Here is a 25127-nt window from a genome sequence, read left to right as displayed (position 1 = left end):
AGAACCAACAGCCCGTCTTCTCAGCCCTTGTCCATCCTAGCTCATAAAAGCGAGCTGGGCAGAGCTGGGCAACAGGCTCCATGGGGTGGTGAACGCTTCCCTCTGTGAGGAAGTCTTCCTGGAACCCCTTAAAGAAGCAGTTATTAAACCATCTTTGGACCTGGCCACTATGGCCAACTATTGCCCAGTCTCCAGTATTCTATTCCTGGGCAAGGCAATCAAGCAGAGAGTCGTGGAACAGCTCCAGGCATGTCTGGAGGATGCAGACCATTTATTTATTTTAAATATTTATTTATTTGGAATTTCAACAAAACATTTTATCAAAAAAGACATATCAATTCCCCCACCATTTCCCCCCTCCCCCTCCCCATAAAGTAACCCACCCTCCCCCCTGACTTCCCTCTCTCCAGTGGCGTAGCGTGGGTTGTCATTTGCGCCCCCTAACCCGTGGATTTGCGCCCCCCAACCCGTGGATTTGCGCCCCCTAACCCTAACCCCCAGATGTTGCGCCTGGTGTGGCCGGCCCCCCCTGCACCCCCCACGCTACGCCACTGCCTCTCTCTGGTTTATCAACAAATGTTATTCTCTGCATGCTACACAATTGTATAGATCCTTAATTTATCTGACTGGCTATTGTCAATAAAAAGTTTGTGATTGTTTAATCAAAACCTGCCAAGGAGTTCAGTTCACTTTGTTGTTTCTTTAAGTGCTTTGTAAAAGGTTCCCATTCATCTTTAAAGTCACAGTTATCCTTGTCCCATAGTTTGTATGTCAGTTTTGCCAATTCTGCGTAGTCCATCAGTTTCTCTTGCCATAATTCTTTAGATGGGATTTCCTTGTTCTTCCATCCTTGTGCTATTAAGACTCTTGCCACCGTTGTCACATACATAAAGATATTTTTCACTTTCCTTGGCAGGTCTTTTCCTGCAATCCCTAACAAAAATGCTTCAGGTTTTTTAACAAATGTTAGATGGAACATTTTCTTCAGCTCGTTGTATATCCTTTTCCAAAACTTTCTAATTTCATTACAGTCGAGGATGCAGACCATTTAGACCTCTTCCATTCAAGTTTCAGGCCCCAAAGTGTCTGTTTTGGGTGATGTCACAGTACCTCATATAACATCCTCTTGCTCATGTCCACAGCTACTGTGTCATTGCAGCAGGGGTCAGGGGACGGCACATATAATGTGGCTTCTGAATATATTTTCCTTTCCCACCTCCCAGGAAATCTTCCTCAGTGGCCTTTCCTGGTAAATGGTTGCTTATGATTTTGTCCATCTAGATTACTTACCTGTCCCAAATGTGCAAAGAATTACCATGATCTTGCTTCAAAACATGGACATGTGCCTCACGCCATGGAGATTGCAACCCTTTTGTGGACGGGCACCTCTCCTGTACTGTTTAAATCCTGTGATTTAAACTGCCAGCCAGGACAACCCATCAGAATAGGTACCAAACGAAAGAGGCTTTCAGATCATTTTGACACAGGCAACTTTAGAAGAGGGCACCAGAATTTCCCCTTTTCTCCACAGCAAATGCAGGAAAGCAGGATGTACCAATGGTTATAAAATAGACGTGGGGAACCTCAGTCCAGAAAGCCAAATGTGGTCCCCAAGACTCCTTTGTGTGGCCCTCAATAGGTTTCCTAAGCACACACCCCTCACTGGTCCGATTTCACATCTCCAAGTGTTCTTGCCCAATACTACCTGCTTGTCTAGAGCAGAGGTTTTCAACCTTTTTTGAGTCCACAGCTCCCTTGACCAACTACATTCTTTCTGTGGCACCTATGTGGAGCTCATGAATTATATCACCCCTTACCTGCATCTCACCCTTTTTCAAACACCCTCCCTTGTGGAGTGTTCCCTCAGCTTCTTCTCCCCTCTCCTTGAGAGTCCTCTGGGCTGTCGCTGCCACCACCCTTGGTTTCTGAGCTGCCCCCCCTGCCCCAAAGTGAGGTTTGCCCCACAGGGACCTGGGAAGAGGATGCCTCCAGCCTTAGTGGTCCAACACAGACTGGCCAAAGATGAACATAAGACCAGCACTTTATCTTGAGAGGCGACAGTGGCCGCTGCCAGGTCTGCATGGCAGAGAGGCTTCAATACAGAATACCTCTGTTCTTCTTATTGTAGTTGTAGCATATGGATTGTAATGTGTGAAATTTATATAGTTTTCATGTACAGAGGTCATTGTTTCATATTTGAATTCTTTTGTAGTTGTGCTGAAGAAGATTCCAGCGAAACAGTCAGATTATCCGGGATCACTGTCCGTTTTTATTCACCTACTACTTTGGCACCATAAATGCCTAAAAAAAGTTTTACTGCTTAGCCCACAGGATAGCATCCATTACTTTGTTTCAACCATAGACTTATTATACTTCTGCGGACTTTCAAAGATTGACAGATGTGTGTTCAATTGATTTCAAATATATTAGAGAATTTACAAGTGCACACATTTTGTTTTTGTTACTAAATCATGTATATTATGCAGTAAGAATTACAGTGCTATCTAGTACAGTGGTACCTCGGGTTACATACGTTTCAGGTTACATACGCTTCAGGTTACAGACTCCGCTAACCCAGAAATATTACCTTGGGTTAAGAACTTTGCTTCAGGATGAGAACAGAAATTGTGCAGCAGTGGCAGCAGGAGGCCCCATTAGCTAAAGTGGTGCTTCAGGTTAAGAACAGTTTCAGGTTAAGTACGGACCTCCGGAACGAAGTACTTAACCCGAGGTACCACTGTACTGGTCTGCGTGTTGCTTGTATTGTTTGTTGTGGCAGAAAGGCTTCAGCAATGGGCACTCGGCTCCCAGGCAGGCCTTGCACACAGCAAGCACCAAAAGGCCAGCACAGTGCCTGCCTCCCTTTTGTCTGTCTGTCCCCAACAGCAAGGGCTGGCAGACTAGATGGCTGGGCTCCCTTGCCCCCTTGCTTCCTCACTCCAAGGCTGCCTCAGCTCCTGGCAACCCCCTGGCCAACTCCAGAGGCATCATTTGCCTGCAGAGCTTATAGCCACAGCTGCTGCAACAAACAGCTGTGCAAGCCTTCAGGAGGCAGAGACATGAGAGGGCATCAAGGAGGGAGGGAAGGAACAGAGGCCAATGTTGCCCACGGCACCCCTAACCATCATTCAAGGCACCCCAGGGTGCCACAACACACTGGTTGAAAACCACCCATCTAGAGTCTAGACCAGCCTTTCTTAACCTTGCCTTAACTCCCATCACCCTTGACCACTGGTTCTGCTAGCTAGGGATGATGGGATCTGCAGCCCAACAACAGCCAGGGACCAGAGGTTGAGAGGGGCTGGTGTAGAGGGAGAAGTGAGTGGTGTTTTTGAGTGTGCCTAGAAAATACCCTATGGGACGTGGGTGGCGCTGTGGGTTAAACCAAAGAGCCTAGGTCGGTGCCAATCAGAAGGTCGGTGGTTTGAATCCCCACAACAGGGTGAGCTCCCGTTGCTCGGTTCCTGCTCCTGCCAACCTAACAGTTCAAAAGCACGTCAAAGTGCAAGTAGATAAATAGGTACCGCTTCGGCGGGAAGGTAAACGGCATTTCCGTGCGCTGCTCTGGTTTCGCCAGAAGCGGCTTAGTCATGCTGGCCACATGACCCGGAAGCTGTACACCGGCTCCCTTGGCCAATAAAGCGAGATGAGCACCGCAACCCCAGAGTTGGCCAGAGTTGGTCAGGGGTCCCTTTACCTTTACCTAGAAAATACCCTACTGTTCTAAGGCAATATTTATATTTGTTGCCCCGCCCACTTTTGCCTCTGGCTCCACCCACCATGGTCATGTGGGCCACAGAAGGCTCTCCAGTAGGGAACGAGGCTCCTGGACTCAAAAATATTTCCCCTGACTGTTACAAACTAAAACCACGCAGGCAGTTTTTGAAGAACAGTTGAGTTTATTCAGACTTGTTGCAGGACTACAGGGACGCAAGGCGAAATTAGAGAAATTTGAGGGCTCTGATTCTGAAGTCTCCTTCCACCTTGATGTAGCTGATGGTCTTCAGGCCCAGCCGGTTGGGGAAGGTGAACTCGTGACCTTCTGCCAGCTTCACCTTGATCTCCGCAGAAAGAAAAATGAAGGAAAGCTGGAAGAAGCAGGAGGAGGAGTCGTGAGAAAATCAGGACACTAAACACTTTACATGCCCTGAAAGACTAAAAGCAATGGCAACTACTGCATAGACATTGGGCATTCAGCATTTCCATTTCCTGTCTGAGGCTGCTTCTACCCAAGTGCTTTACATTTCAGCCGAGTCTGAGGCACTTCAGAGCCCAAGGACCAGAGTTATCTTAATCCATGGGTAGGCAAACTAAGGCCTGGTGGCCAGATTGCCTTCTAAATCCGGCCTGTTGGCGGTCCGGGAATCAGCGTGTTTTTACATGTGTAGAATGTGTCCTTTTATTTAAAATGCATCTCTGGGTTATTTGTGGGGCATAGGAATTCGTTCATTCCCCCCCAAAAAAATATAGTCCAGCCCCCCACAAGGTCTGAGGGACAGAGGACCGGCCCCCTTCTGAAAAAGTTTACTGACCCCTGGACTTAATCCCTCATGTTACAAACAGGATAAGATGGGGAGAGGGGTGTACCATATTAATGTTTAAACTTGTGAAAATGCTCGCTACACAAAATGTTACACAAAGATTCCTGCATTGTAGGGGGTTGGACTAGATGACCCTCAGTCTCCCTTCCAACTCTACAATTCTATTAGAACAATAGAAGGTATCGCCCAAGCCACTGTACCAGCCTTGCATTTTGCACACAGAATTCTCCCAATGAGCAGCCTCACTGCAGCTACAGTGTTTGCTCAGGCCAGATGCAAACTGATATACACCCAGAATTAAGACAGAGTTGCTCATTTGTACTGAAGATGCATAATTTGCATAAAAATTACCTCCATCTATATTTTTTATTTTGCAGGGCCTCCTCCAAGCTTGGAGTGGAGCTGGTACAGAATGCAGAGCTAGAGATAGAATCACAGGAGGGAAAGAACCAGTGTGCAGAAAACTAGCTTCTCAGGAGGGCCAGGCTAGAATCCTTACATGCTAGTTTTTTATAGGCAAAGGTGAGCTGGCCTGTGCACATATTTTTTAAAAAATAAAAGCACAGAAGTCTTATTCAGTCAAGCCAGACTTCAGACACCTGCATTCCAGTTCTACACATATAAACTGCATTTTTTGAAAGGAGGAAGGCAGGTAGCCCCAAACTCGGCCCTCCAGATGTTTTGGGACTACAGTTCCCATCATCCCTGACCACTGGTCCTGCTAGCTAGGGATGATAGGAGTTGTAGTCCCAAAACATCTGGGGGGCTGAGTTGGGGGTGCCTGCTCTAAGGAAAAGATACCTGGGGTCTTCCAGATGTTCAGGTTTTGCTCCCATGCCTGATCATTGGCCATACTGGCTGGGGTCGATAGGAGTACAATAAAATAATAATAATAATAATAATAATTTATTATTTATACCCCACCCAGCTGGGCTTCCCCAGCCACTCTGGGCGGCTTTCAACAAAATATTAAAATACAGTAATGCATCAAACGTTAAAAGCTTCCCTAAACAGGGCTGCCTTCAGATGTCTTCTAAAAGTCTGGTAGTTGTTCTCTTTGACATCTGGTGGGAGGGCGTTCCACAGGGCGGGTGCCACTACCGAGAAGGCCCTTTCATGAAGGCTGCAGGCCTCCCAACTCATGTCCTCTGCAGAGGAGCCACTCCCTTGCCTGCTCCATTCGCACACGGACCTTGGATAAGACTGCCACACCCTCACCTGAACTTTGGCACCTTGTTCAAAAGGGAAATCGGTGATTCTCTGTTCTTTCCCCCATACGCTGTCCTGCAAGGAGTTGCACACGATGGTGTTCAAAATGGTGTTCTCGTCCGTCTGGTAGTCAAAGCGGGGGTTGAAGTGAAGAACGAGGTTGTCGCGATCACGGCCCAGATTCACGACAAAACTTGAAGAGGAAGTTATGGAAGTTATGGAAAACAAGAGCGTGGAGGTTAAGGCTTCCTGGACTTCTGCATAAACAAACAACAACTATGCAGCCCCTCTCATGGCCATCTTACCTGTATGCCAAACAGTGAGAGCATTTAGTGCTGTATTTGGGCTTCATGAGAACAGTAGCTTTAAAAATAAATAGAAATAAAGCCTGGTTCTATTGCTCATGGATGCAACAGAATCACACAGGAATTAGCAACCTAGTGCAGCATACAGTGGTACCTCGGGTTAAGTATTTAATTCGTTCCGGAGATCTGTTCTTAACCTGAAACTGTTCTTAACCTGAAGCACCACTTTAGCTAATGGGGCCTCCTGCTGCCGCTGCGCTGCCAGAGCACGATTTCTGTTCTTATCCTGAAGCAAAGTTCTTAACCTGAAGCACTATTTCTGGGTTAGCGGAGTCTGTAACCTGAAGTGTATGTAGGCCAAGGTACCACTGTATAGACCAGAGTTTCCCAAACTTGGGTCTCCAGGTGTTTTTGGACTACAATTATCGCTCATGGGTCCTGCTAGCTAGGGATGATGGGAGTTCAAAAACAGCTGGAGACCCAAATTATGGAAACCCTGATATAGACTGTTGGGGTGGCAGGATAGACCCCCAAATCTGCTTCCTTCGCCCATGGCTCTTAAGTGCCTGAACACAGTGGTATCCCAACATTTCCCCTCCCTCCATGGGTCACTTGAGAATCACTGCAGGTCCACATAGAGAACTTAGTGATTTTTTCCCTGCGTGTTGTAATGTGCTGCAACAGGTGCTGTAGGATTTTGAATTGTGTTTTTGCTGACAGGCTGAGGGCCACCTGAACGAAGCTCACAGATCAGAGTTTGGAGAGCCCTGTCGTGCAACAGGAGTCACAAAGTGTGCAATATAGGATTCTCCACACTCCACCCTGGGACTGTGAGTTAAACCACAGAGCCTAGAACTTGCCGATCAGAAGGTCGGCGGTTCGAATCCCCGCGATAGGTTGAGCTCCCGTTGCTCGGTCCCTGCTCCTGCCAACCTAGAAGTTTGAAAGCACATCAAAGTGCAAGTAGATAAATAGGTACCGCTCTGGCGGGAAGGGAAACGGCATTTCCGTGCACTGCTCTGGTTCGCCAGAAGCAGCTTAGTCATGCTGGCCACATGACCCAGAAGCTGTACGCCGGCTCCCTTGGCCAGTAAAGCAAGATGAGTGCCGCAACCCCAGAGTCGGTCATGACTGGACCTAATGGTCAGGGGTCCCTTTACCTTTACCTATTATACTAACTGAAGCCATGCTGATATGAACAGCTTGGGGGGCAAGCAGGTGAGATAGCAACTTCTCTGTACTCCAAAGCAGTAATATGAATGCACCACAAGAGTCTCAGGACACTTTCCTCCTTCTCAACTTACTCTTTGGCATCTGACGAGATCCTCCCTTTCACTTGGACAGTGTCTCCGTGCATAAGGACAAAATCAGTCGCAACCAGCCCCTAGGGAAGAGGGAAACACGTCTTCAGCTGCGATGGTGGAATGGTGAGATTTAGGAGGGAAAGGGGCAAGAAAGTGAAGGCTCTTACATTCATTGGCTTGGCGTAAAACCGGGTCCATGGATCAATGAGGGCACTTCCTAATACCTATGGGACAGGATAAGAGGAAAGAGTCGCCAATAAATCAGTAGGCAGAAGCACGGAGAATTTCATTTGCTACAGACAGTGTTGGGAATCCAAGGCTTGCCAGATCTTTAAGACTAGCAGCTTGCTAGTCCCACAAAGCAAGCAATTACTTCTCCCTCCTGCCATGTTATTCCCATGTTAAACCTCCAATTAAAAGTGCTGCTTCCACTAACTCTTATAGGGAAGCCTAAAGACGCTGTAAACAAACCACAGATTATTATTTTTTGCATACCCACTCAAACACATGAATGAATGAATTTTATTATTTCGGTCACAGACCAGTTCCAGCCCACATACAATATCAAGGAAATCATCAAACACGTTAGGGGTACATTTGAATTTGCAATGAGGTATAACAGGGACAATACAGATATAGGAACAGTTAAAAATATATATAAATTAAAACTTATTCACTAACATATAACCTAAAATTATCATTTAAAACCTTAATCATTATAACAGCACAGCTTGTTCCTTAGGTTTTATGGCAATTGCAGAGAATTTGGCCACCCTTAACGTGATCTCAGGATCCTTGTCCTCTACCAGGGATTTTAGACATTGAAGTTCAGATTCATTTGGAGATTTTTTTTCTCAAACACACATTTCCAAGCCCTCATCAAATCTTGCCTTTTCTGTGAATCCTCAACGCCCACGCCTTCTAGAAAGACTTTTTGAGTATGCCGAACTGCATTGGTATACATCCGCCTCCTAAATTACACTTATCTCTCCCACAGGTAGATGTTTGATTGTAAGCTCTGCAGGGCAGAGACCCTTTATGCTAGAAAGCACAACTGTATGGATAGCATACCATCATCAACAACAGAGGACAGCCCTACTAACGATGCACCAAGAATAGATTTTCAAGAACCCCAAAGCAAGAGAAAAAGATAGAAGTCAGGTCCATGCAATAGCGACACATACAAAATGTGTTTTTTTCCTAGCTGATACACCGCTTCCCAAAGAGACCTATTGATGCTTATAAGTTTCTGGCCTTGTTTGGGTCCTGCTGATTGTAAAACAATCTCAATATCAATAATCTAAGAGTAACAGTAAAGAGGACTCACGGGATCCATGATGCAATCTCGCTCGGGTCCAGCGATGCCTTCTCCCTTCCAGTCTCAGTTCTGTGCCTCAGCAAAAGAAGTACCAGCCTGCTACCTTGCAAAAAGTAAGTGCCCCATGGTGCCTTTAAGTAGCTGGGGGGAAATGCACCACCTGACAAAAAGGGTCTGCTGTGACTGGAGCTCTCTAGAAATGCAAGGAGGAGGAAAATCAGGGTCAACAAGCAACACAGCTGGCCTGCTTTGAACGCAGGAGAATAGTGATTACACTGGGGAACAAATTTTTTGTTGCATTGACACCTGCAGTTGTTGTAACCTAATTTCGATGTGCTGATTTCATATCTGAAGTTGGTTTTGTTCTGTAAGCTCTAGTTTTTTTGCAATTCATGTTTTTCACTTTTCACCATAATCTTCGTTTTTCATAATACAAGAATTCAATATTTTATTAAACACATAGCCAAAGTAGTACAATATGAGTATAAATGTAAGTGACTTATAAAGCATTAAACATGACATGTATAGCATTGAAAATGACATGTATATCTATGTACAGTTGGAGGTATGCAAAAAAATGTATTGCCTTGGGATACGCAGTATACTGGGGAACAAAAAAAATTCCATTTTCTTTTGCATGAGATTTTTCAACTGTTCTTATATGTTCTTTCAATGCTGATATACATTCAAATCTGAAATCGATTTTCATGTACCGGTACATGCTAGAGACACATTTTTGTCTACTTGAAGAAGCCATGGTCCATCTAAAAAAGACAAATATTTAGGTTTAAAAAACTGTAAAAATTAAGAAAAAATAAGTTTGCAATACAATAATTACCATGTGGTTAGGGTAGATCAACGTGTCAGTGTGCACTTATCCCCAGTGTAAATATGACATATCAGCAAAAGTCGTAAAATGAAAGATAACTATAGTATATACAGAAAAATCAATTTCAGATTTGAAATCAGCATTGAAAGAACATATAAGAACAGTTGAAAAATCTCATGCAAAGGAAAATGGAAAAAAAAAAGTTCCCCAGTGGCTGGTGCTATGTCTTCCTGCTGCCCTTCATTCACCTGGTACCCTCCAGATGCTTTGGCGGCCCCAGCTCCCATCAGGATTAGCCCTCACCTGTGCAGGTTGGGGTGATGATAGCTGTAGTCCAAAACATCTGGAGAGGACATCCTTGCCCTGACTCTTCCTCCAAGAAACCCAGGATGGCGTACATGGTTTCCTCTCATTCACATCACAACATTAGGCCAGCAAGCAACTGAGCCAATGGAAAAGGAGGAGTTAGAGCAGGGTCTCCCAAACCTGGGCCTCCAGCTGTTTCTTTGGACTACAACTCCCATCATCCCTAGCTAGCAGGACCAATGGTTAGGGGTGATGAGAACTGGAGTCTGAAAACAGCTGGAGACCCACGTTTGGGAAACACCCTGTTAAAACACTTTTATTGGTCTTCAGTGTGGAAGGGCTGGAGCAGGGGTCAGCAAACTTTTTCAGCAGGGGGCCAGTCCACTGTCCCTCAGCCTTTGTGGGGGGCCGGACTATATTTTGAAGGGGAAAAAATATGAACGAATTCCTATGCCCCACAAATAACCCAGAGATGCATTTTAAATAAAAGCGCACATTCTGCTCATGTAAAAACACCAGGCAGGCCCCAGAAATAACCCAGAGATGCATTTTAAATAAAAGCACACACACTACTCATGTAAAAACACCAGTCAGGCCCCGCAAATAACCCAGAGATGCATTTTAAATAAAAGGACACATTCTACTCATGTAAAAACATGCTGATTCCAGGACCGTCCGTGGGCCGGATTTAGAAGGCAATTGGGCCGGATCCAGCCCCCAGGCCTTCGTTTGCCTACCCATGGGCTGGAAAATAAAGACAGGATTGTGGCTGAGTCCTGGGGAATATGAACCCAGGACTCACCTGTCCCAGCCTGACATGACTCTAACCACTACACCCCATTGGCTTCCTTTGAACAAATATATTGTGGCATAATATTTTATAAATATAAAGATCATAAATACAAACATTTCTATATATACAGATTATTTTTCAGGGAAGAAAATATTGGGTTGCATCTAATGTTAGTCCAATGCTGGGGGGCGGGCGGTGCGCATTGTAATTAATCGACATTGTTGACAGGTCCGTTAATTTCTCCTCATAGTTGGAGACAGACTCTTTACGCAGGCCCAGTGTAAGAGGCAGCAGCAAAAAAAAGTGTCAGCAGCAATCTTGCAGCAATGTGAATCGGCTTGAAAGGCATCTTCAGAGACCATTAAAAATCCCTCTGCCCTCGTGGGGTGCTGTTGCATCAGCTGTTGCAGATTCTGGAGCTGCCAGTTTTTCCAATCAGGTTCTGCGGCTATGCCTTTAACAGAAGCTGTTAAATGCAGCAACTGGGAGGTCAAAATGGCTTATCTCCCTGCTGTGGAAACCTTCGCCTACTCATTCATATAGTTCAAGGCATTTTTAAAGACACGTCCGGACAGTTTCCTAAGAATAGAGTCACAAGTGTCCATGCCCGGTAAACATTTGTTTGTGATTTTGTTGCTTGCATATGCATTCACAAAGTGACTAGCTGTCCCAATTCTGCAAAGGAGAAAATCATTCCTATGCTCTTCCCTCAAAGATGGTCAGGTGAATTATTCCTTTAGATTAGCCTTTTCGGGGACAGAAACCTCCCCTGCACAACTTTGGTGACCTATAATGCTCTACTGAAACAGGGACAGATGCAGATCAAACTCAAGACCTGTGTTTTTGTATTTTTAGCTGTAAGCTGTCTGAAGATAAGGCAGGATTGAAATAATATTATGGTTATTGTTGTTGTTGTTGTTTAGTCGTGTCCGATTCTTCATGACCCCATGGACCAGAGCACGCCAGGCACTCCTGTTGGTAGTTTCGAGAACACTGTCCAACCATCTCATCCTCTGTCTCCCCTTCTCCTTGTGCCCTCAATCTTTCCCAGCATCAGGGTCTTTTCCAGGGAGTCTTCTCTTCTCATGAGGTGGCCAAAGTATAGGAGCCTCAGCTTCAGGATCTGTCCTTCCAGTGAGAACTCAGGGCTGATTTCCTTCAGAATGGAGAGGTTTGATCTTCCTGCAGTCCATGGGACTCTCAAGAGTCTCCTCCAGCACCATAATTCAAAAGCATCAATTCTTCAGCGATCAGCCTTCTTTATGGTCCAGCTCTCACTTCCATACATCACTACTGGGAAAACCATAGCTTTAACTATACGGACCTTTCTTGGCAAGGTGATGTCTCTACTTTTTAAGATGCTGTCTAGGTTTGTCATTGCTTTTCTCCCAAGAAGCAGACGTCTTTTAATTTCGTGGCTGCTGTCACCATCTGCAGTGATCATGGAGCCCAAGAAAGTAACATCTCTCACTGCCTCCATTTCTTCCCCTTCTATTTGCCAGGAGGTGATGGGACCAGTGGCCACGATCTTTGTTTTTTTTTATGTTGAGCTTCAGACCATATTTTGCGCTCTCCTCTTTCACCCTCAATAAAAGGTTATTATGGTTATGGTGATTATATATATCAATAAAAGCTCTGCAGAGTTCAGCAGAACTTCCTTTTATCTTCTGGGATCTAATTGCACAGACCAAATCCCTTCTGTTTATTCATGTAAATGTTCGTCCCTGTTATTAATTGTGCGAGCAGCTGAAGGGAGCGAAGAGACGCTCACGGCAGAATCCAGACCCCTGTTTCCATCTGAGGCTGGTGGCATCACATCAGGCGGCTGGTTGTCACTTTGAATCTTTTCATTGATATACCGTATTTTTTGCTCTATAAGACTCACTTTTTCCCTCCTAAGAAGTAAGGGGAAATGTGTGCGCGTCTTATGGAGCGAACACAGGCTGCGCAGCTATCCCAGAAGCCAGAACAGCAAGAGGGATTGCTGTTTTCACTGTGCAGCGATCCCTCTTGCTGTTCTGGCTTCTGAGATTCAGAATATTTTTTTCTTGTTTTCCTCCTCCAAAAACTAGGTGCGTCTTGTGGTCTGGTGCATCTTATAGAGCGAAAAATACGGTAATTTCTTGATTTTGCAAGCTGTGCTGTCAAGGAAAGGAGCTGGCACGTTAATACAGCTTGTTGGAAACATGGACCATCAAAGGATGTTATTTGGCTGCCGTCTTAACTGTACTTAAGAGGAAATAAGAATCACTGAAGTCAGGGAAGGATTTACTTCCAGGAAAGACTGAGTGGAATAAGTGGATGCTGGCAGACAGGTAAAGAGTATTTGCATGAGGCCTGATAGCAGCAGAGGCATACTGCCATTAATGCTGTAAGCATTAACTTTTCACAATACTTTTGTCTAAGCTATTGTTTTTTTAATTAATTGGCCAAGTGGCCCCAGAGCAGGGTCATTTAAAAATTGCTGGACAGGGTCCGCTGCCAAGTGTGGTGTTATATGCTTATAGCATTAGAGGAAATAATGGAGAGTCAAAATCCATTCCTAGCTATAAGCTGGCTATGCCCTGCCATTATGATATGCTAGATATGCAGGTATCAGAACCAGGTCCTTTTTTGTGGTGGCCCCAGGGCCGGATTTAGGTTTGATGAGCCCCTAAGCTACTGAAGGTCATGGGGCCCATTCTATGTCCAGCTGTCCTTTGTCAACAACAAATTGTCACTGTTTTCGTGTTGAATAGATGCTATATGGTAATTTATGGACCTAATAGGTTTCTAAAGCCATTTGCACATGCAGAATGTAGGCACCCTATATATAGAAATGAGCAAACCCACGATATCTTAGGGAGCAGGCTAGCAGGTGGAGCCCATTACTCACATCATAGGAGCCTACACAACACAAAACACTGTTGCTGTATGTAGGTTTTATTTTATTTGTTTTTTATCTTGTATTTTGGAAATGTACAGTACATCCGGTTTTTTTTCCTTTAAATTTTTTTTTGGGGGGGGGCCAAAGAGAGTGGGGCCCTAAGCTATAGCCTGTTTAGCTTATACAGTGGTACCTCGGGTTACATACGCTTCAGGTTACAGACGCTTCAGGTTACAGACTCCGCTAACCCAGAAATATTACCTCGGGTTAAGAACTTTGCTTCAGGATGAGAACAGAAATCGTGCTCCAGCGGTGCGGCGGCAGCGGGAGGCCCCATTAGCTAAAGTGGTGCTGCAGGTTAAGAACAGTTTCAGGTTAAGAACGGACCTCCAGAATGAATTACGTTCTTAACCCAAGGTACCACTGTATGTAAATCCGGCACTGGGTGGCTCCATGCCTTTGTTATTCACTCCCCAAAGACCTGTGCATCACCCTCTTTCTGCTGCCTTTAAGACGACCTTGAAGACTTGATTTCAGTCTCTGTCTGACTGATGTGCCAATACTTGCGTTTATCTGCACCTGTTCAGTTGGTGGGGCTATTTAGTAAATTGCTGATGTGATTTTATGGAAACTCTTTGTGAACTGCCTTGAGAAGGCTGCACCATGGAAATATTTCTAACAGATGGAACCCCCATGTTGAGAGGCAATATATCTCTCAATGACAAATGTCAGAATGTAAACAACATGTCCCACTGATGGTGATGCGATTTTATTTGCTCCTTTTTATCTGTTTTATTGAGATCTCTTGGCTTTAATTCCTTTTATTGTGCCTTGGTACCACTCTGTGATGAAAGGCAGATTATAAATATTTTAAATAAACAGAAATAACTAGGTAAACCTTGGTGTGGGCCAGCAAAGCACTTCTTATTGTCTTCTGCAGCAGTCAAACACAATCACCAGCCCCCAAAGGTACTAAAAATATTCTCCCTCTTTATAGCAGCAGCAGGGAATCCTCCAGATTTTGTGGACGCCAAATGCCATCAACCCCAGCAGGCATGGCCAATGGCCAAGGAAGATGGGAGCCGTAGTCTAACAATATCTGGAGGGTTATAGGTTCCCCATCACTGCCATAAATCATTGTTACCTTCTGTCTCCATTCATTTCATAGAATCATAGAACTGTAGAGTTGGAAGAGACCATGCGGGTCAATGCAGAAAACTTTTGCCCAACATGGGATTCAAACACAGGACTCTAAGATTAAGAGTTTTGTGATCTCAGAACCACTGGCAGTCATCTCTGAGAATTCCTGGAGAACAGGCGAAGTCCCGGCAGACTGGAGGAGGGCAAATGTTGTCCCTATTTTCAAAAAGGGGAAAAGAGAGGACCCAAATAATTACTGCCCAGTCAGTCTGACATCAATACCAGGGAAGATTCTGGAGCAGATCATTAAGCAAACAGTCTGTGAGCACCTAGAAAGGAATGCTGTGATCACCAATAGTCAGCATGGATTTCTGAAAAATAAGTCGTGTCAGACTAACCTGATCTCGTTTTTTGACAGAATTACAAGCCTGGTAGATGAAGGGAACGCAGTAGATGTAGCCTACCTTGATTTCAGCAAGGTAAAATGCGGTCTTGACTATGCTACCACTCAGTGGATTTGTAACTGGCTGACTGACCGAACCCAAAGGGTGCTCATCAATGGTTCCTCTTCATCGTGGAGAAGAGTGACTAGTGGGGTGCCACAGGGTTCTGTCTTGGGCCCGGTCTTATTCAACATCTTTATCAACGACTTGGATGATGGACTCAAGGGCATCCTGATCAAATTTGCAGATGACACCAAACTGGGAGGGGTGGCTAACACCCCAGAGGACAGGATCACACTTCAAAACGACCTTGACAGATTAGAGAACTGGGCCAAAACAAACAAGATGAATTTTAACAGGGAGAAATGTAAAGTATTGCACTTGGGCAAAAAAAATGAGAGGCACAAATACAAGTTGGGTGACACCTGGCTTGAGAGCAGTACATGTGAAAAGGATCTAGGAGTCTTGGTTGACCACAAACTTGACATGAGCCAACAGAGTGATGCGGCAGCTAAAAAAGCCAATGCAATTCTGGGCTGCATCAATAGGAATATAGCATCTAGATCAAGGGAAGTAATAGTGCCACTGTATTCTGCTCTGGTCAGACCTCACCTGGAGTCCAGTTCTGGGCACCACAGTTCAAGAAGGACACTGACAAACTGGAACGTGTCCAGAGGAGGGCAACCAAAATGGTCAAAGGCCTGGAAACGATGCCTTATGAGGAACGGCTAAGGGAGCTGGGCATGTTTAGCCTGGAGAAGAGGAGGTTAAGGGGTGATATGATAGCCATATTCAAATATATAAAAGGATGTCACATAGAGGAGGGAGAAAGGTTGTTTTCTGCTGCTCCAGAGAAGCGGACACGGAGCAATGGATCCAAACTACAAGAAAGAAGATTCCACCTAAACATTAGGAAGAACTTCCTGACAGTAAGAGCTGTTCGACAGTGGAATTTGCTGCCAAGGAGCGTGGTGGAGTCTCCTTCTTTGGAGGTCTTTAAGCAGAAGCTTGACAACCATATGTCAGGAGTGCTCTGATGGTGTTTCCTGCTTGGCAGGGGGTTGGACTCGATGGCCCTTGTGGTCTCTTCCAACTCTATGATTCTATGATTCTACCATCTAACACCTTTTCCCCAAATATCTGTTTTCCAACCATTTCCTTTTTCCTCTCTGCTCCAAATTTTCCCAATTACTCAGTGATCAGTCATTATGCTCAGATGCTGGCCGATGCCTTTGAATTCTTTTGAGAGGTCTGAGACATGGAACCGCACTGTTGTCGCAATTCATGACTGTCAATACTGCTAAAATGATTATTATTTTATTTTCCAAAGCCTTATAGGAGAGAGAGATCCTAGGGAGCAGAAACTCACATTTTTCTTCAAAAGTTCTGTCAGTTACAATTATTCTGATCATGAACATTTTATTTTCTCTAGGCCCTGCTGGGGTCGGGGGATTTGACTTGGAGAAAAGCCCAGAGAGATTCAGAAATCAGCCAGCCTGAAGGATGTGCGTGTTGTCTGGCCAAAAACTTATGCTGTGTCTAAAGAGCAGTTTAACTGAGTTGACAAGGCAGAGAAGCTAACTTGGAGTCAGAGTTAGGGGGGTGCAACTGGTTTCGTCGCAATGGGCGCAGAGCCTGGGGGGTGTTAGGATATAGTTCCATTCCACCTTAAAAGGATACAGGCATGACTGTTGTGTGTCACAAGCCTGTTTACTTCCAGCACAGATCTGCTGGGAACTTCCGTTTGTAGATAGCTTTTGTATTGCTGCTGTTTTGCTGGAGACGAAGGGAAGCAGACATGTTTTCCTTTGTTCCTGAACTATGCTGAATAAAATGCCTTTAAATATACCGCTGGGAAGGACAGATCGTGAAGCTGAGGCTCCAGTACTCTGGCCACCTCATGATAAAGGGAGATGGGAAAAGGTTTCTCTCAATATTTTCTGTGCTTAGAACTCTGTACCTAAGAAAGGTTGCTCTCAAATACTATCTGCAGTAAATTCCTGTGCTAATCCTGTGCTAATCTTACTTCTGCAAATTTTGGCCAGACAGTTAGCACACCGCCAGTGACTGCTTGCTAAATTTGGCTGGCAGGTCAAAAGTTCGTTTCCTGCCTAGCCAGCTAGCAAGAAACCGCTGCTGTTAGCAATAACTAACCAGACCTGCTAAATTTGGCTGGCAGGTCAAAAGTGCAGATTTAACCAGGCCTGCTAAAGAGGCCCCTTTTCCTGTCTTATGCTTACTAATGCAAAGATGAGAAAAGACACGTGTACGAAGGAGAGGGGAGGGAGTGCTTAGCTAGCAGAAAGACAGGAATGTTTAGCAAGCAATAAAATGTGTTTAGCAAGCAATATGGATGTGCCATGTAAGGGAATAATTTGAGAAGGTATGGGAGGGGGGAGAGTGCTCAGAAAGTATAAGAAAGTTTGCTGAAGTGTCTTGCTTTACAGCCAGTATATTTTCAGGAGCTATCCAGCTGGTTGTCTCTGTGTACAGATTGTCTCTGTGCACAGATTTCAATAAACTTTTTCTCCAAAGAAGATTTTGCTTTCCTGGTACTTTTGTTCCCTCCAAGGTCCGGGGATGGCGTGGCTGATGGATCCCTAGGTAAATAAGGCTTCATTTCTTTGGGGGCTCGTCCGGGATAAGCCCTCTCCCCAATACAGACCGGAGGGCCAGGCTCAACCAAGGTGAACAGCTCAGCAGCGTTTGCAGGCTCCCGTGCGCACCCCGCCTGTTTCGTGGGGGGAGCCAGCCACACTGTCCTGCAGTGGAGACATCTTGTTGAGGGAGAAAAACAAAGAGGACGGCGCCGAGGGGACAGGTCCGCAGCGGAAAAAGGTAAGCCCAACGGAAAGGGCAGCCCGACGGAAAGGGCGAGGCCTGATCAGCCTCACCTGGTTGTGCAGTAGAGTGCCGCCAGTAAGGTTTGGTAAAAAGGGGAACAGAGGGGAAAATTATTTTGGTGTGTTTTGAGTATTGCATGCTGAAATTATTTTGGTGTGTTTAGTGTGTTACATGTTGAAATTATATTGGTGTGTTTTGTATGTTGTATGTTGCATGTCAAGATACTCTAGTGGCTGAATTGTCAAGTGTGGGCCAGGGCTTAGTGTCCCCTTGGCCGAGCGATTGTAGGTCTGTTGTGTGTGAAGTATCTGGAAGAAATGGGTTCTGGCCAAAGTAAAAGTACCCCTTTGAAATGCTTTTGGGGATTCAAGCTGATGAGAGGGGAGGATGAGGACATTGTGTAAATTAGATTGGCCCACCCCAAAATAACAAATTGGCCGTCCATCAGGACCCTTGATTTGCAACTCATTAATCCATTATATCAGAACATTTTGAATGTCCACCCTGATCAAATCCCCTACATTTCCACATGGAAGACCAATGTGGAACAGAACCCCCCCCCCCTCCTGGCTGAAGTCATGCTGCCAAAAAGTCTCAGGCAGCCGTATCTGCTCAGTCAGGAAGACAGGAGGACAACCCCCCAGTCCTCCAGGATTCAGAGAGGGAAGAAGATAAAAGTTTTGATGCCCCACCACCTCATGCCCCGGCAACAGCCCTGGCACCACCCCCGCCACAGGGAACAGATGGCTCAGCCCCCAATCCCGTGGACAATGCATTGGTAGACCTGGGCGAGGATGGAGAAAGGGAGGAACGAGAAGAGGATGGTGAGGATGAGGAATTTGTAAAAAGATTAGTTAAGTTGATAGGTGATAATAAGAACAGGCAGAACGTTTGAGAAAGTATGTGGAACCTTATGCAGGAGAAGTGGACGTCAGTCCCCATATGTTAAAAACAGCGGGATGTGTAGGGGAACAGAGAAGAAAGTGGCAGAAAGAGTGGGGAAGGCAGTGAAAAGAGTGACCCTCCATAGGGCACATAAAACACAGGAGGAGGGCGCGGCCAGAGTGATGCCTCTCCATAGAGTGTATGACCCTCCGGCCCCCACGGGACCTAACGGGGTGGTGCCCAATAGAACTTATACAGTTCAACATGTCCCCTTCTCTAGTGCAGATGTTTGTAATTGGAAGAACCAAAACCCTTCATTTGAAGAAAACCCTGCCAAAATCATTAAGCTGTTTGAGGGAATTTTTTTTAAAACATACAACCCCACTTTTTATGATGTGCAATATTTGATGGATGCCCTGCTAGCTACAGAGGAGGATAGGCGAATTCATGCTGAAGCCCGAGCACACATGAGAGCGCAGGGGGCAGGAGATCAAGCTGTTGCAACAGGATATCCTGAAACTACACTGAATTGGGATTATCAGACCATTGAAGGGCAAAATACCCTCACCACTTATCGCCAGAATGTCTTAAATGGCATGAGGAGGGCAGCCAGAAAACTCACCAACTTTGTGGAGGCCAGAGAAATAGTGCAAGGAACAGAGGAGGCCCCTGGAGCCTACTTAAAGAAGCTGAAGGAAGCCTACCGCCAGTATATCCATGCCCCTATCATAAAAACTGCCTTTGTAGCCCAAGCAGCGCCCGATATTTGCCGAAAAATCCAGATGGGCCACACCCTGAAATGGATGTTAGAAAATAGCCCAAACCACTTATAATCAGAGAGAGGAAGAGGCCCAGAAGAAAAAAGGAGAAGTACCAGGCAAAGAAGTTGATGGCCCTGAAGACGGGAGGTCCACCGTTAGAAGAAGAAGAGGAGGGCGAGGCCGCTTAGGAAAGAGTCAGCGTGCCATCTGCCGAAAGGCACCTATTTCCTCTCCCAGGCTAAAATGAGGAAATGTCAGATGCTACTACATCCGCGTTAGAAATTCCAAGTCACCACAACCCTCAACCCAGCTGCCCTATTACCGGTAGGAGTAGGTGAGGAGCCCACGCATGATTGCATTGAAGTAATGGATGAGGTGTATTCTAGCAGGCCTGACCTTAAAGATGAAGCAGACCCCCAGTGGCCATCATGGTTTATGGATGGAAGCAGCTTCATTGAGGCTGGACACCGGAAGGCAGGTTATGCAGTGGTAGCCCTGGAAGACCAGGTGATCGAAGCAAAGTCACTCCCGCCTGGAACATCGGCCCAGCTGGCAGAGCTAACTGCGCTTACCAGAGCCCTGAGCCTGGCAAAGGGACAGAAGATAAACATTTATACAGATTCTAAGTATGCATTCCTGACTTTACATGCCCATGGAGCCTTATGGAAAGAAAGAGGTTTGCTTACCTCCAGAGGAAGCCAGGTGGCCCACCCACAAGCCTTGTTGAACCTTCTGGATGCTGTATGGGAGCCCGAGGCAGTGGCAGTTATCCATTGTTATGGACACAAGACTGGACCAGGAGAAGTGGCCAGAGGAAACCGATTGGCAGACAGAGTGGCCAAGGAAGCAGCCCAAGAACTGGCCCCCGCCTCGGTTATTGGAGCACTGGTCCCAGAAGAAATTTTAAGCACCACTGACAAGCCAGCTTATACGAAGCAGGAAAGGGACACTGCAGACGCTCAGGAGCTGACATTGTCCAAAGAAGGATGGTACCTTACCCCTGATGACAGGATATGGATTCCAGAGTCCCTTTCTCGGCAGGTTACTCAGAGATACCATGATTCAACTCACATAGGACCAGATGCTACAACCAAGCAGCTGGAGAAATGCTTCTATATAGCCCACCTCTACCAACTGGCAGCCCAGATTTCCAGGAAATGCCTGCTGTGTCAAAAGAATAACCCCAGAACCGGACCACTAGCTCCCCCAGGGATTCAGCATAGTGGAACTGCACCTATGGAAGATCTTGTCGTGGACTTTACTGAATTACCCCGTTGTGGACTACACCGCTACCTGCTGGTGGCAGTGTGCACCTACACCGGATGGGCCGAAGCATGGCCAACAAAGACTGAAAAGGCATTTGAAGTAACCAGGTGCCTGCTTAGGGAAATCATCCCTCGCTATGGATTGCCAAGGTCCATAGGATCTGACAATGGACCAGCATTTGTTCATGCAGTCCTACAGGGACTGGCAAAAGCGCTCCAGATCAACTGGAAGCTGCATACTGCTTATAGACCCCAGAGTTCTGGAAAGGTAGAGAGAATGAACAGGACTCTAAAGAATCAGCTGTCCAAGCTGACACAGGAAACCGGGTCTAATTGGGTGACCATGTTGCCCTTGGCATTACTCAGGGTCCGCAGTCTCCCGTCAAAGCGAACCCACCTGTCACCCTTTGAAATTGTGCTTGGGAGACCGGTCCCATATGTCAGAATGTTGTCCCCACATGCTGGTCAGGATATGCAATTGAATAATTAAGTCCAGATATTCTTCCGAGTTTTCTTTTGTCTCGACAGGTGGACCCAGGCTCGCAACCCCTGTGTGTTGGCTGCATCAGTTCGAGCCAGGTGATGAAGTGTGGGTAAACGATTGGGCACGGACGCAGCTACAACCGTGCTGGAACCTTATACCGTCCTGCTCTCCACACCCACCGCCGTGAAATTCGCCGGCATCACCCCTTGGGTCCACCACACCAGAGTGACCACTATAGATTGAACTGTGCAGTTAAATCCTGATTAACCCCTTCGGCTGACCATCTCCAGACCCTCCGCTGATGACCGCTCTGCTGATATCACACCGGAAGCTGATATCTCAACGCACAGCTGAAGAAATGGATGGGAGGGACGCCCGCGGGCAGCGTCCCCAACGTGAAAACCCGTGCCGGGACTGATCCAGGAAGTCCACCAGGACATTTAATACTTTCATAAGGACTTTCTCTTTTCCTTTTTTTTCTGTTATATTCTGTATTGATTTGCTCTATGCCCCACAGCCCTGACCCTACCGAGCCATACCGCCCTTACTGGCCTGCTGGCCTCTGCTACGACTGGTTCGTCTTGCCGGTGGTAAGAGATGGCGTGCTCATTGACTACTGGAAACAGGGGTTTGATGAGGTTACTATACCAACCTCATCTGATGGACCAGGTTCTAATCTTAATCCAGGCGTTAGATGGGACGGAACCTATCTTAATGCAAGTATTGCAGGGGTGGGAGCCTTAACCAGGTGTGCATTGAAATTGCTAAACAAGTGCCAGTAAGAATTGCCACCCCAGGATTTCAGCTTCCATATGCTCTGGTCAGTAGGGAGGCAGCACGAGAGTTCAATCCACCCAACAGGGTTAGTAGAAAAGTTGACCCACATAGTGGGAGCATCAGCTCACCGGTGGGCTCTCATCCTTGAGGCTCAACAGGTAATCGGGCACAAATATCAGTGGGCTCTTCAACAATGAGCACACCCCCTGAATATTGCTGGGAGGAACCATGGAGTGATTGGGGGTGGTGGATGGGAGTTATTTCAACTGCCCTTGCCACATGGATGTGTCTCTTTTTCTGCTGGCATGAGCGTCATAGGCTCTGCGGGAGACGACGACCCGATCCTTCTATCCCCTTGATGATCCTCCTAGTGTTCCTCGTTCTCCTAGTTGCAGGAGACAAGGAAGGTGCTGCACCTGGTGAACATGGTCAGATGGGGACTAGATTATTGAGTAAAATATCACGAGGAGAAAATTATCATAAGATGTGGAAAGACAATATTTATATCAAGGATATGTTTAAGTTCACCACAATGCTAAATCTTTCCAATTGTTGGCTGTGTATGCACATGCCACCTTATGCTAAATGGCCAGGTTTGATGCTACATGGAATTCCCATTGGTAACATCTTCAACATAGAGAGGAGTTTGTGTGCTAGTTCATTTTCATTGCTGTATGTTTATCCCAGATAATAATGTCAGCATTTCGGCCACAATTGACCACATGGAAACAATGATAGCTGAAAACCCGCTAAAAACTACAGAAGGTGATCCATGGAATTGGTTATATTCTTGGTTGCCCAATGGTGGATGGATGGGGAGGATATTTACTATGGTGATAGGCCCAATAATGCTTCTATTGCTTTTTTGCTTTTGTATTCCCTGCTTGATGCAATGCTTGCAGAATATGATGGGAAAGATGATGTCTCGCATGATGGGACCTCGCGTGATTGCTGTAATGAGAGAATATAGACCCCTACCCCAGAACGAATCTAAGTAATAGATTGTTCAAAAGAAGAGGAGGGAGTAAAGGGAGATGGGAAAAGGTTTCTCTCAATATTTTCTGTGCTTAGAACTCTGTACCTAAGAAAGGTTGCTCTCAAATACTATCTGCAGTAAATTCCTGTGCTAATCCTGTGCTAATCTTACTTCTGCAAATTTTGGCCAGACAGTTAGCACACCGCCAGTGACTGCTTGCTAAATTTGGCTGGCAGGTCAAAAGTTCGTTTCCTGCCTAGCCAGCTAGCAAGAAACCGCTGCTGTTAGCAATAACTAACCAGACCTACTAAATTTGGCTGGCAGGTCAAAAGTGCAGATTTAACCAGGCCTGCTAAAGAGGCCCCTTTTCCTGTCTTATGCTTACTAATGCAAAGATGAGAAAAGACACGTGTACGAAGGAGAGGGGAGGGAGTGCTTAGCTAGCAGAAAGACAGGAATGTTTAGCAAGCAATAAAATGTGTTTAGCAAGCAATATGGATGTGCCATGTAAGGGAATAATTTGAGAAGGTATGGGAGGGGGGAGAGTGCTCAGAAAGTATAAGAAAGTTTGCTGAAGTGTCTTGCTTTACAGCCAGTATATTTTCAGGAGCTATCCAGCTGGTTGTCTCTGTGTACAGATTGTCTCTGTGCACAGATTTCAATAAACTTTTTCTCCAAAGAAGATTTTGCTTTCCTGGTACTTTTGTTCCCTCCAAGGTCCGGGGATGGCGTGGCTGATGGATCCCTAGGTAAATAAGGCTTCAATGAGAATAGAAGACTCCTTGGAAAAGACCCTGATGTTGGGAAAGATGGAGGGCACAAGGAGAAGGGGACGACAGAGGATGAGATGGTTGGACAGTGTTCTCGAAGCTACAAACATGAGTCTGACCAAACTGCGAGAGGCAGTGGAAGACAGGAGTGCCTGGCGTGCTCTGGTCCATGGGGTCACGAAGAGTCGGACACGACTAAAGGACTAAACAACAACAACATTGAATATTGCTTACACATGTCTCTGTCCGCCTCTTCTGTTGCAAAGAGTTCTTATCTCTGCTGGTTTGCGTGCTCAGAGTCTCTAAAGGTTTCTCTGAGACTTGTGTCACAGTTTTGATGCTGTTCTGAGAACCGGAGTATCGCCCGGCTGCCAGCCAGTGGCTGGAGCCAGCTGGGGGCCTGCCAATTGCCCCCCGACTCCCAACAGCATCCCAACAGCGGGGGCACCACAACTATGACATAGAATGGAAGGCGAGAAGCAGGGAGAGCACCAAACTTTGTCATCGCTCAGGGTGCCACTGAAATTTGAGACCCCAAGGTCTGCGGCTGGCTAGCTGCATATAGAGCTGAGAATTGCAGGGCAAGGTTTATCTGTCCCCGTATGCAATGTGGGAATTGGTAGGAGATTGGCAGCTATCATTAAAGGAGAAGCTTTCTAGGCTGGTCACACTACATTACAACAGCAACCCTAGGTCAACATTTTGGACAACAACTCCCATCAGCTGCAGACAGCATGTTCTAAACATCTGGAGGCCCCCAGGTTGTCCTACACTAGCAAGATCAGTGGTCAGGGATGATGGGAACTGTAGTCTGAAAACAGCGGGAGACCCAAGACAGATATGAAAAAATAAATTGAAGGAACCACAGAAAGAGGGGGAAGGAAGTCAAATTGTTAAATGGATTGTAAAATTAATGAAAGGTATAAATTTGAAAAGTATTTTTTTAAAAAATACCTCTTGCTTTAGCTGAGATTCCTGCATTTCAGGGGTTCGACTAGATGACCCTTGAGGTCCCTTTGAACTCTACAATTCTACTATTTTATTATTGTCTGGATGGAGGGCAGAGAGGACTGCCTGAGTGCAGGTAGAAACTAGCCTACTGTACAAAGGTAAAATTCACATTTGTGGCTCCGCCCACTTTTGCCTCTGGCCCCTCCTACCACCAGCAGGAGGTCTTCGGAAGGTTGCTCAGTATGTGTTGCTCTGTCGGAAAAAGGCTCTCCATCCCTGCAATTGCGGGAGAGGAAGGGAGGAACCATTCAAGTTGGTGTTTTCTTTGGTGGTAGTTTGTTTTCATTGTGATGTCATCGG

At 46.0% G+C, this 25127-nt stretch overlaps 1 protein-coding gene and 1 long non-coding RNA gene across 4 annotated transcripts; one reads left to right on the top strand and one right to left on the bottom strand.

Moving 5' to 3' along the window:
- Positions 1–3923: 3923 nt before the first annotated feature.
- LOC308485408 (16 kDa beta-galactoside-binding lectin-like) lies at positions 3924–25101 on the bottom strand. 3 transcript variants are annotated; one of them, XM_081021284.1, is made up of 6 exons: positions 24977–25101; positions 8687–8870; positions 7527–7583; positions 7360–7439; positions 5760–5943; positions 3924–4088 (listed from the first exon to the last, which is right to left on the bottom strand). In XM_081021284.1, exons 2-6 carry the CDS (start codon positions 8693–8695, stop codon positions 3942–3944), a joined length of 477 nt encoding a protein of 158 aa, XP_080877410.1. In that variant the 5' UTR covers positions 8696–8870; positions 24977–25101; the 3' UTR covers positions 3924–3941. The 3 variants fall into 3 exon arrangements, with proteins under 3 accessions (XP_080877410.1, XP_080877411.1, XP_080877412.1); XM_081021285.1 differs by having other exon boundaries at positions 24937–25043; XM_081021286.1 differs by lacking the exons at positions 8687–8870; positions 24977–25101 and adding an exon at positions 8544–8646.
- LOC308485104 lies at positions 16986–22707 on the top strand. Its single transcript, XR_013990348.1, has 2 exons — positions 16986–17892; positions 21338–22707. It is a non-coding gene; the product is annotated as an uncharacterized lncRNA (long non-coding RNA).
- Positions 25102–25127: the final 26 nt, after the last annotated feature.

This window comes from Podarcis pityusensis (genome assembly GCF_964106645.2).
Source record: "Podarcis pityusensis genome assembly, chromosome: 9".
Classification (NCBI taxonomy): Eukaryota; Metazoa; Chordata; class Lepidosauria; order Squamata; family Lacertidae; genus Podarcis; species Podarcis pityusensis.
Note: the sequence above shows the minus strand (reverse complement) of the source record. Positions and strands in the feature narration are given on the sequence as shown.